The sequence below is a fragment of the Pelodiscus sinensis genome, chromosome 3, assembly GCF_052426305.1.
Source record: "Pelodiscus sinensis isolate ZL-2025 chromosome 3, ASM5242630v1, whole genome shotgun sequence".
NCBI lineage: Eukaryota > Metazoa > Chordata > Testudines > Trionychidae > Pelodiscus > Pelodiscus sinensis.
The window spans coordinates 89321354-89333533 of NC_143054.1; the positions used below are offsets into that span (position 1 = coordinate 89321354).

The 12180-nt window shown below is 44.4% G+C and overlaps 1 protein-coding gene across 1 annotated transcript in view; it reads left to right on the forward strand.

The window, feature by feature from the left end:
* HSF2 (heat shock transcription factor 2) overlaps positions 1-12180 on the forward strand; it is a 32167-nt gene that overhangs the window by 14826 nt on the left and 5161 nt on the right. The window contains exons 5-9 of the mRNA XM_075924067.2: positions 3431-3506; positions 4729-4790; positions 4926-5010; positions 7168-7337; positions 9258-9527. Coding sequence (XP_075780182.2) covers positions 3431-3506; positions 4729-4790; positions 4926-5010; positions 7168-7337; positions 9258-9527 — 663 coding nt within the window. The remainder of the gene's footprint in view (positions 1-3430; positions 3507-4728; positions 4791-4925; positions 5011-7167; positions 7338-9257; positions 9528-12180) is intronic.

The window sequence follows — 12180 nt, forward strand, 5'->3', positions numbered from 1 at the left end:
AGGTTATTCCCAGTTGCAAAGGGTTAATACTTCCTCCCAAATAAATTAGTATTCCATATCTTACACCAAGTACAATGCTGGTAGCCAATTCTTTGGTGAACTATAGGTATATTGGGTAAGAAGAAATGAGTTATTGAGAGGTTAAAGTGGGTAAGACATAGTAACAGGTGAGTCAGAGTTCATAAATCTAGAAAGCTAGCATAGATGTAATAGTTTGCCAGTTTCGCAAAAGTCTTTTTTAGAGATGCCCAGAATAAACTTGGGGATCTCTATTCTCCTGCTTAGTTACTGTACCCTTTAGAATTCAAATAGCCCAGAGATTAATCATTACTTGAAATCTACCTTATAGCTGCTGCTTACAGATACAGGCAGTCCCTGGGTTACATACAAGATAGGGACTGTAGGTTTGTTCTTAAGTTGAATATGTATGTAAGTCGGAACTGGTGTCAGCCGCTGCTGAAACTGATCAGTTTCAACCGCGGCTGAATCTGGATGCCAGTTCTGACTTACATACAGATTCAACTTAAGAAACCCAGGCGTCCCCAAGTCAGCCGCTGCTGAAACTGATCAGCGGCTGATTCCAGGAAGCCTGGGGCAGAACAACTCTGCCTCGGGCTTCCTGTAGTCAGCTGCTGGTCAGTTTCAGCAGCGGCTGACTTGGGGATGCCTGGGGCAGAGCAGCTGAGGTGCTGCTGGGTTAATCCACCCAGAGGAGCCGCGCTACTGGAGCAACCCTCCGCGCTACTGGAGCACCCAGCAGCACCCCAGCTGCTCTGCCCCAGGCGTCCTGATTCAGCTGCTGCTGAAACTGACCAGCAGCGGCTGAATCAGGACGCCTGGGGCAGAGCAGCTGGGGTGCTGCCCAGTGGTCTGGAGCGGTGCTGTGGGACCAACCCGGCAGCCCCCAGCTGCTCTACCCCAGGAGTAGGCAAGAAAAGCCTGGTCTGCTGGGGGGGCACTAGCTGCACCCCTGTCTCCCTGGTCTGCTGCGGGGGGGGGGGGGGGGGTGGCGGGACCGCCCAAGTCCTCCACAGCTTTGCTCCGTCTCGCTGGTCTGCTGACCTGGGAGACCCGGAGCAAAGCCGCAGAGCACGCGGGCAGCGGGACAGTCCAGGCGCGCCGCGGCTGTCCCATTGCTGGCGTGCTCCGAGGCTTTGCTCCCCATCTCCCTGGTCTGCTGGTCAGACCAGGGAGATGGGGAGCAAAGCCTTGGAGCACGCCCACAGCAGGACAGGCCAAGCGCGCCTGAGCTGTCCTGCTGCGGGCGTGCTCCAAGTCTTTGCTCCTGTCCCCCTGGTCTGCTGGGGGGGTCCAGCAAAGTTGCTGGACCCCCCCAGCAGACCAGGGACACCAGAGCAAAGCTGCTGCCTGGTCGGCTTTGCTCCCGGGCAAACGAGCAAAGCCGCCCAGGCGGCAGCTTTGCTCTGGTGTCCCTGGTCTGCTGGGGGGCCCAGCGGCTTTGCTGGACCCCCCCAGCAGACCAGGGAGACGGGGGGAAGCTTTTCTCACCCCGGAGGACACGGGTGGCGACCCACCGCCCGTGAGCTCCGGGGCGAGAAAAGCCCCGTTGTAAGTGCGGATCCGACATAAGTCGGATCCGTGTAAGTCGGGGACTGCCTGTACCAATCTGACACAGGGATGTGACTAGTCGACCAGACTTGACTAGGTGCTTCCTCTCTGTGCCCCTCCTCCCTCTAGCAGAGAGGCAGCAAGGAGTGGGAGCAGGAGTTGGTGCTAGGGGAGCTGCTTATAAGTTGGTTTTCTCCTCCCCCCCCTCCCCCAATCACCATCTCTGCGTGGGACCCGGCACAAGCCGAGAATCAGCTGATTCCTGGCTCGTGCCAGGTCCCCCGCTCTGCTGTGATCTTGCTTTTTAAATGTATTGAGAGCTCTTAATACATTTAATATGCAAAGCCGCAACTGGGTTAGCTCCCAGGGTTGGGAGCTAACCATGCTGTGGCTCTGCAGTCCCCCTCCCTCCCCTCAACTAATCAACTGGTCGATTGGCTGATCAAATGCCATTTAACATCCCTAATCTGACAAGGGTTTGTATTCACTTGATGACCACTTTGTTTGAAGTTGTTTTCTGTTATGTCCCTAAATTCTTCATTTAGTATTTCACCAGATTTGAGTAAGTTACAAAGGTTACACAAAAGCAAATGCTTGTAATAGTAAGCAATAGGATATTTCATTAGTTTTCATTAATTGAACACCCAGACACGTTCTCACATTAACACAAACTTTAATGGAGGGCTGTTAAATGTAACTGTAATTAAAGGAGTGTATGCATTGCAAATATAACTTTTGTTCATGTATAGAAGATATAGTAAACATCCCTTTTGATCTCTATTAGCATCTGAGTGAAATAGTTTGAGTTAAGGATGTCAAAATACATGTAATGAGCTGTTCCGCCTCCCCTTCCCCCCCCCCCCCGTCCTGTCTCCATTCCCCCTCCCCCCCCCCAAGCTGCCAGGGGGTTGGGTTGGGCTGGGCTGGGCCAAGGCTAGCCTCCCCCATCTCTCTCTCCCCTCCCCCCGCCAGAGGTATAGCCTGCCCCAGCTCAGGGGCCGGGCAATCCTGCTGTCTGGCCCCTACAGCAGGCCACTCGGCTGGCCTCTGCAATGTCCCCCCCCCCCCCCGCGCACCAGCAGTGGTTTACCTTCAGCACTGCTGCTCAAGAGTCATAGGTTGCCAATCCCTGCAGGGTGAGCAGGGCAAAAGGGAGGTGGTGGGGAGGTAGGGGTGTGAAATGCTGAGTGACATGTCCCACTTTCATGCAGGAAAAACTTTTATATATAGAAAGATAATTTGGGGAAAGTACATTGTAGGATAATAGCTAAAGGGACTGAAGGTTGTCTCAGATTATTTGGGGAGGGCCATATAACATACCATGTCTAACTAGCACACACTCATTCACTTGCTCATAAATGGATGGCCCTGCCAAAATTGGTAGTTTTGAGAGAGGAATGATTCTAGCCTCAGACCTACAGCTGGGTTAATAAACTGTTTGGTTTTCTGGTATTTCCAAAAATCAAAAGATTGAACAGAATCTGAATATTCCCTCAAAACTTTGGCAAATTGAAAAAATCAGCACACTTTGTTTGGAGCTGAACAAAATATTGTTTGTCCTGAAATGTAAAGAAAATGGTTCATGCAGTCTTTAGCATAAAAGCAAAGGAATAAAGGGCTAAATTAAAAAATGAGGGGAAGGTAAGAATAGCTTTCAATGGTTAGGGCATTCACTTAGTATTGGGAGACATGATTTCATTTCCCCTTCAGCCTGGTATGGAACAGGGATTTGAAAATGGCTTCTGCCAGTGATACTTAATGTGAAACATATTAATGAACCTGACTGACATTGCAAAACTGTGTTAATGGAAGGGTTCCTTATGTTTGTGTTTAGCTTTCTAAATCCCTTTTGTTGAAACAGGGAAAACGAATCTCTGTGGAGGGAAGTGGCAGAATTGAGAGCAAAACACTTGCAGCAGCAACAAGTCATTCGAAAGGTAAGAATTCATTTGTGGATTATACAGCTGCTTTTGTCTGATTTAGATAAATTCTTATGCTCACAAGCGGAGATTGAAGGGGATAGGATAGTGGTCTAAAATACTTGGAAGGTTGCCATAAAAATGGAGAAGTTGCTTTGTCTTGGCACAGAATTCAGGACAAGACGGTGAGTTGAAGTTACAGTTTAGAAGATCTTGATTGAATCTCAGGAAACATCTGAACTTGTAAGAACATCAGGACAATGAAATAGACTGCCTAAGGAGATTTTTGGAAGGTCCTTTACTGGAGGTTTTCAAAAGGAGGCTTGAAAGCCATCTGTTTTGGATGGTTAAGATTGGTTCCCAACCGCTGGTCCACAAACCCCCTGCCTGACAGGCCATGTGGCACATTGCCAGGCCATGTCCCCAGCTTTTAACTAGCCCCACTCACTGGGGTTCCCCATCAGATGCATGCCTATGCATGCACAAAAGATGTGCTTCCCGCCCACTTCTCCACACAGCCACAGGGTGAGTGGTGTGACTGGGGGTTACAATGAAGCTGTTCTACTGGGCCAGCCTCACTATGGCCCCAGTTCCAGCTCCAGTGGCCGTTGGTGCCACCTGGCTGGTGGGGTTGCGTGGAGGGTGGCTGCGGTGCTCAGCCAAGTCCAAGTGCTGCTGGAAGGCAGCTGCCCCTGCAACCTTGTTCTCCCTCCCTCCCTGCTCGATAAGAGCCTGCCCGGCCTCCAGTTGCTCCCAGCCAACGTTTATTAAGTTCATAGAAAAATATGAATGTGCAGAATGTGTCGTCATGGTCAGATCTGTTAACTTTTTAAATGTTAGTACAATTGAGGCAAAGATTTGGAGTGAAGAATACTCTTTAACAAGTATTAGCAACTATTTTATTTTTAAGTGTGTGTGCAATAGTTCCAATTCTTATTAACCATGTCTCCTGTCCTTTGATTTGCCTGATATACCATGGGCTAAAATTACCATAGTGAATATGCAAATATTTCAGTGCTGGTCTGCCAACAGTTTTGAATGAGTTTGCTGGTCCACAATATAAAAAAGATTGGGAACCACAACTTAGGTTAAGGCACAAATCCTGCATTATGGAGTTAGAATTATAGCATTAGGAAGGACTGCAAAGGGCACCTAGTCTAAGGTAAATTTTGTACAGTGGTGGGCTATCTTGATTGACAACCTGGCATGGTAGTGTTTACTTATTTTCTGTTTATTGTAGATCGTACAATTCATTGTTACTTTGGTGCAGAATAACCAGCTAGTGAGTCTAAAACGCAAACGGTAAGTACAGTATGAAAAATGGGATTTTGTACATTAATCAGCTAACCATGGGTTTCTTTTGCTGAGCTGTTTCTTGCCTATAGAAACCTTCATACTTTACAAGTGTACATGCAATTGACTTTTTTCTGATTTTAGGCCACTACTTCTGAATACCAATGGACCTCCAAAGTCCACTATGTTTCAGCAGATTGTCAAAGAACCAGCTGACACAAACAATCCTGTAAGTTCCTTTTGAAGTGTACATTATTTGTTCTTGTGGCAACTGAAGGGATGGAGAAAACTCAACACAATTATTAACAGGAGTAACCTATAGTGGCTGAAGTTGTGCTGTTTGGAATTCAGCTACTACTCACTTCAGTGAACTACTTGAATGGCAGATTACAATTGGTAGTTAAACCTTTTGCATTGTAATGTGTGTTTCTGTTGCCAGCATTCATAGTGACCCTATTATTTATGATGCTGATATATTTTTGTATCCCTCTCAAAGGTTTTTGGCTTGCTTTGTTTTTTTGTCTTGTCCTTAGTTGATTACTGTTCAACTCCACTTCAGTTGTCGGGCGCACCCCTGCCGTTCTGGCTGGTAACTTTAGATAGCAGTGCCTCAATTGGCTGTGCGTTCATGGCAACTATCTTGTGCTACTCCGAGCTATTACCCAGCATGCATAGGCATTTGCTCCCCCAGTTCCTTCTCTATCACCATTGTCTTTGGTTGGAACAACAGCAGTACCGTCCAAAACCTTGCTATTCGTTCCTAATCCCTTAATTTAACCCTTAGTTTTAGTCTTTATTTCCTCATCCATTTTACTTCCCCTTTTGGGAAGATACTTTTTATTTTTCCCTCATTTGCCTCTTAGCCAGAGGCACTTGGAAGGGGTTATCGTCCGTCCGTCCTTCCTTGTGAATACCTTTCCTGACATGCCTGGTTCCCCAGGTTTTAAATTCTATTTGTCCTGTAGGCTGTCAATGTCTCTGACACCTAGGAGAAACCCACATTACACAAGTGCCAATGTTGAGGGGGAGGAAGGCAGGCTCACTGTAAGGTCTAGAAAAGCTAGAGCTCTCCAATTAAAATCTTACGATGCTGGAGAAATCCTTTAGTCCTTTTGAAAGTCACACGGTTGGCAGAAGGCACAAATGCAATCCTACACTCAAGGATTCCCATGCCACTTTGAACATTGAGGCTGTCTACACTGGCCCTTCTTGCACAAAAAATGCAAACGAGGCAAAGCATGGAATATTACTGCACCTTATTTGCATAATGAATGAGGTTCCATTTTTGCACAAGAGCTGCTCTTCCTGGGGGGTAGGGGAAGGAACGATTCTTGTGCAAGAGGGGGGAAGATTCAGCTTCAAGGGGGGGAGGGAGGAAGAGCACAAATGGCTCTATGCACTGCTTCTGCCCTGAGCACTAGCTACACTATCCCATTGGCTGGGAACCTGAGGCACAGCATGGTCTGTGGTGCTAGGAGAGGCAGGAAGCTTGCCTTGGCATTCCCTGATACACTGCTGACTGAGAGCTGTTCTCCTGCTCCAGCCCTGTCTCTACTCCTCCCCCTTCGCCCCCCACCTCCCCCAGCCAGAGCCCCCTTCTGCATCCCCAAAGCTCACAGCCTCAGCCTACACTGTAATCAAATTGTTGGGTTGTGGGCATCAACAATTTTCTTCATCTGGGTGTCACAGTTTTTCTCTAATGCAGTGGTTTTCAATCAGCTGCTGATGCTTGGTGTTACCCGCTATCCCTTAAACCTCTTCAAAGCTCTGCTGCAGTCACTGCACTGCAGGCACCTAACTGGAGCACCCACAAGGATGTTCCCCAAAGAAGAAAGTTACTCATCTGTGCAGTAACTGAGGTTCTTCAAGATGGCTGTTCCTGTGGGGTGCCCCACTATTCTACCCTCTGCTTTGGAGCTTTTTTGACCCTTGCAGGAAAGAAGGAACTGGGAGGACAGTTGGTTGCACATGCTGTGTAGCTGCTCAGAATAGAGAGACAGCCACTGCACATGCGCAGCCAACTGGGCACTTAAAACTTCTGAAGAAGTGCAGGGGCTCACAGACACGTGAAGTGGAGCATCAACCATGACAACTATCTCAAAGTAATTGAGGTTTTGCATAGGTTAGTAGTAAACTTCCATAACAAAGTAATTAATCATGCAACAAAAGTTACAGCTATATGCCTAATTGTTTAAATGTTCTCTCATAAAAATTAAAGCATCAAATAATTAAAACATATACACAATCTGTGTGTGTGGGGAGCGGGGGGTGTCTAGATATCTAGACTTTGTTTTTAAAAAAGGCATTCAGTTAGGGCTCAAAGTTTTTTGGGTCTACTTTTAGTTTGGAAATTTGGTTCTTTACAATAGCAATGTTTTATTCTCAGGTACCACTCAGCAGAACAGAGGGACTAGAGCAGAGGGAACAGATTTCAGATGACATCATTATTTATGATGTCACCGATGACATTGGTGATGAAGAGACCACTATGGGTGAAGAAGTAAGTGCTCCAGTTACTCCAGAAACAAATGAGGATGCTACTTCGGACTCTTCCAAGTAAGTAATGTTTGTATCAATAGTGAAGTTGCTCAGCAATTCAGCATAGACAGGAAGAGCTTAATCATAAAATCTAATTCAGATTTTCATTGTAGAATTATACAAGATACCTATCTCCATTTTTTTTTAGTAAAGGAAGTAGGCTTAATCAAAGTGCAGGTATGCGATGTTGAATAACATATTGGTTATTAAAAGTTACTATTATATGTGAATCTTTGCACTCCAAACCTGTGCACTTGTTAAACTGTAGCTTAGGGTAGCTAGGTTGAGAATTCAGTTAAAAGGGTCACTTGGGTATGTATATACAACTTTTAGGAAAGTGCCATCTGCATGCCATTTTATTACTTGGTTCTTAGTTCCTTAGGACAAGACTGGAGTTTCCCTAATTTATGTGATTATAGTGTTGTGCTGTTTCTTCCAAGTGTAAACGTTGCCTTCTGATTATTCCAGGCCTCTTTTTGTTGACTGCAGGCCACTGTCATTGATTTAATTACTTCAGAAACTGAAGTCCTCCAGCCTTTTTAGTTCTATTGTCCAAGGGTCTTTGGAGTGCATTTTCCACATTTTACTCCCTAATTCTGTGCTTTATCTTTGTCCACACTTACGTTTATTGTACAGTCTCGGGTACAAGTAGGTGATCATCCCAGCCCTTCTGGTTCAAGGATTGTCTCCAATGTTGCCTTTAGTTTACAGTACATAATAGCATATAACTATGCTTTATGGATTTGAAATCCAGATTTTGTTGCCTAAGACTTAAAACTATTGATTTAGTTTTGGAAAATAGATAGTTCTCCCCCTAAGCCCCTGAAAATGTCATTAAGTGGGAGGATACATCAGGAATTTAAGAGTTTTAAAAAAAAATTGTAAAAACATTGTAGCTTTCTTTAAAAAGAGCATTATAAACCCAGTAAGATAAGAGGAAAGGTTCATATTTAAGATATCCACCCCCACTGGTCCATTTAAAATTGTGCCATTTCCTTGGTACTTTGAAAATGTGTAAACTGAGGGGTTTTTGTTTTGTTTTGTTCTCCCTGGCTTCATGGAATGAAAAGATTCTGTCTGTGAGCTGCTACATAATACCCATCACTTATTATTAAATGGTGGTTGTGAGAATTTTAGGGAAGGAATTTTTATTTCTGGGATCTCTTGCATAGGGCCAGGGGAGTATCAGAATACAGTAAAGGGGAGAAGAGTACACTTTCTAGGATCCACTTAGCCCCCATCTCTGAGATTTTTAAAATGTCCAGTGGGCTTAACTAAGTTAGCCAGTTATGACAAGATTGACTTCTCTTCACGAGCCCCACTTTCAGTTCTTGTTCTTGATGCCCACAGGAATTTCCCTTGGGAGTCGCCCTGCACCATTCTCCACCTCCTCCTCCAGTCCTGTAAAATTACCTTTCAGATTCGGAAAATAGCAAACAGACATAAGAAAGATAAAACTAATTTTCTCTAGCCTGATACCTTCCTATTCTCTAGTGCCAGTCCAAAAGAATTAAGTTTAAGATTTTGAAGTATTTAATTCCTGGAAAATGCCCCATAATGGTCACCTACCAACTTAATCTGAATGTGAAGCTTGGAGTTACTTTGCTTAACCTACTTTTGCTGAGACAGTTGTATTAAATTATCCTGACTTTTTAAACTTCTTTTAAAAACAAGGATTTTGATTAAAGATGATTAGCTGCTTGATCTGCATTTTTCCAATTTCTTGACATTATTTTTATTGTGTATTAAACGTTTGTTACTGCCATGGAAATTGGAGGAGATGAGAGGTCAAAACTTAGTTAGAATGAAATTCAACTACAGAGCTAGTCTGTTTCCATATCAAAGTGCTTCACTTTCTTTAATCCTTAAGGCAGGACTTTGAAGAAGATAGTTTTGGCTCTTCAGAGTTAATTCATTCATGGTCTCTGTGTGTTGCAGCTGTGGTCTTTCTCCTGATATTGTAATTGTAGAAGATGATAATGAGGATGACAACATCCCAGTAATTCAAGGAGATAAAAATACTGAACCAGTCAATATTGCGGCAAGTGATCCCCTCAGTCCTGTCAGTGACAGTACAAGCCCTCTCATGTCTAGTGCTGTCCAGTTGAACAACCAGTCAACTCTAACTGCAGAAGACCCTGTCTCAATGATGGATTCCATACTCAGTGAGAATGGAGTAATTTCACAGAACATCAACCTTCTTGGGAAGTGAGTAGCTTTGATGCTTTTGACAAAGTTAAAGTTGATAGAGGCGGTTGTTAAGAGAACACTTTTCACTGAGACTCTTGAAGAGGCCCTGCGAAGGATTCTTCAATCATAGTTTTGTGCTGTTTTGCTGCTTCATGGTATATAAATTAGCGTTTCATGTTTTTCTACCTTTAAATCGGGGGGAGGGGGGGGAGTGAGAAACAAAAAAAATTATTTTATTTTTTTTGCCTCAGCCTAATAGTTTTTCCAGAAATCCTGGTTTCTGTATGCTCAAAGAAAATGTGAAGTACTATCACTCATGTGATTTTCCCCCCCCCCCCCCTTTCTGGTCTTGGAGGTAGCCCAACTTTGAAAATGAGCGTTTTGCATCAAAAGATCCAGGGGATACACTCAAAACACACTGTGCCACTTTGCTCAAGTTGGGAAGTGTTCTAATAATTGGTGCAAAAAGCCAGTACATCTGGTTTCTTATCAAGGCTAGGCACCTTCACATCAGTAGTAAATTCCCCTTTAAGATTTGAAATTTCATCTTTAGTGTCAAATGGCTGGAACACTCTAACATAAGTCAGTCAGCTGTAAAATTAATCTTGAGGAAGAACGAGTCCAGTGGCACTTGAAGATGAACAAATGTATTAGGGCATAGACTTTTGTGAGCTACAACTCATTTCCTCATATGCTGAAGAGGAAAGAGAAGCAGAAAAAAGGGGGAAATACAGAGATGGAAGTGACACAGTGCTAATTAAATCAGAGTGGATGGGGCTCATTTCCAACAGTGATGAGAAGAGAGCCCCTGATTGGGAAATTACCTATTGTAAATGCGAGAACCACCTCAGTGTGTGTCTACCCCTTGGTTTAGGGTTTCACATTTGCATATGAATTCCAGATTGGCAAAAACACATCAAAAACAGACTGCAAAGAGAAATTGCTAGAGAACAGTAACATGCAAGTCTGAAACTGTCCAGGGAGGTTAAAGTGCTCCCTCGCTGGTTTTTGCATGTTGCCATTCTTAATGTCCGATTTGTGTCCACTTAGTCTTTTGGGTAGACAGTCCGGTTTGTCCAGTGCACAGAGCAGAAGGCATGATGGCATATGTTACATTAGTAGATGTGCATGTGAATGAGCCTTTCATATAGCTGTGTAATTCATCCTGTGATGGTGCGTGCTGCTAGGGTAGATATGTGGATGGAGTTGGCAATGGGGTTTTGTTGCAGGGATAAGTTCCTGGATTTGTGTTTCTGGTACGGGTGTGAAGTTGATGGTGAGGGGATGCAACACCTGGAACACCATTCCAAAAAGAATCTTTGGCATCAAACACTTCGGGGCTCAAATTATGGGCCAGGATCACTTCGCACTTCTTGCTGAGTATTTGTCTTTGAAGGTTTTGAATTCTTAGATTTTCCTTTCGTGCTCTGGAATCAAAAGATTTTTCAGAAACATCTGGACTTGAAGTTCAGTTTAGCTGAGATTTTCACTGTCAGGATCTAGTAAACTTCTGTATTAGCAAACATATTGGAAGTATTAGAGAAACATTCCAGGGTTTTCTGTGATCCAGATTTTCAAACATGAACATTGTCTTGGTGCACAGAATCTCGTGGTCATTTTGTTTTGCCAGTTTTTTTTCAGAGGGTCTGCTTTAGAAACAACAATCATGTTGAGATGGATGTTTTAGCACAGTCCACATTATTTACATGACAAACCACAAAGTCCAGGTTCATCTATCAATCAGGCACAACAGGCTCATCTCTTATTACATAAAACAGTCTTCAGTTTGTTTGCGTTCTTGAAAATGGCCCCGAATCCAGTTGTCTAAGATTTAATGTTTTTCATTTCTTCTATAGCAGTAGCTGCTGACAGTAATCAGATGAGCAGGACAAGTAACACATAGCAACTCTGGTTTCTGATTTGAATTTAATATTTCATGCAGACTTAAGCATGTTGGAAGCAGCATCTGGTTTTTATGGCCACGTTTTCTTAATTTTGTTGGTGCATTTCAAATGTCATTACTGCGTCAACAAAATGGTGTCCACGTGAATGCAACAGTCACCCTGAAATAACATTTATTTGCTTTTAAAAAAAAAAACAAGATTTGGATGGAGCACAACATCAGGAAACTTGTCAGATCAAACACAGATATCCCACTTCTATCAATTATGCTATTAGTTTAGATCAGTGGATCCCAACCTTTTGGGGCTGCCGGGGGCAGGGCTGCTCAGGGGCTTTACATGTGCTGTGTGCCGGGGGCGGGGCCACACATGTAGCTGGGGCCAGCACCGGCATGTGCTGCAACCCCAGGACAGGGGCAGCCCATGCGCCCGGGACCGGGCTGGCCCAGATTGTTTAGCGGGCACACACAAATGGCCCGGTGGACGTCATGGTGCCCGTGGGCACCGCGTTGGGGACCACTGGTTTAGATACTAAAGCATTGTCCTTTTTCTTTTAGATAAGGATTAGGAAGGCTTTTGGCTGCTGGACAGTGTCTGTCACCAGTAAGCCTCTCTGCAATTAAATGGTTGTTCAGTGAAACAAAGAGCTTTCACAATTTCACTGAGACACAGCTCTCCCTTGGTCACTTTTTTAAAAAAGTAAACACCGCTACCGAAGGATGTGACTTTATGGTTGGGAGCGGAGTTTACTATACTGGCACTTTTCGGTG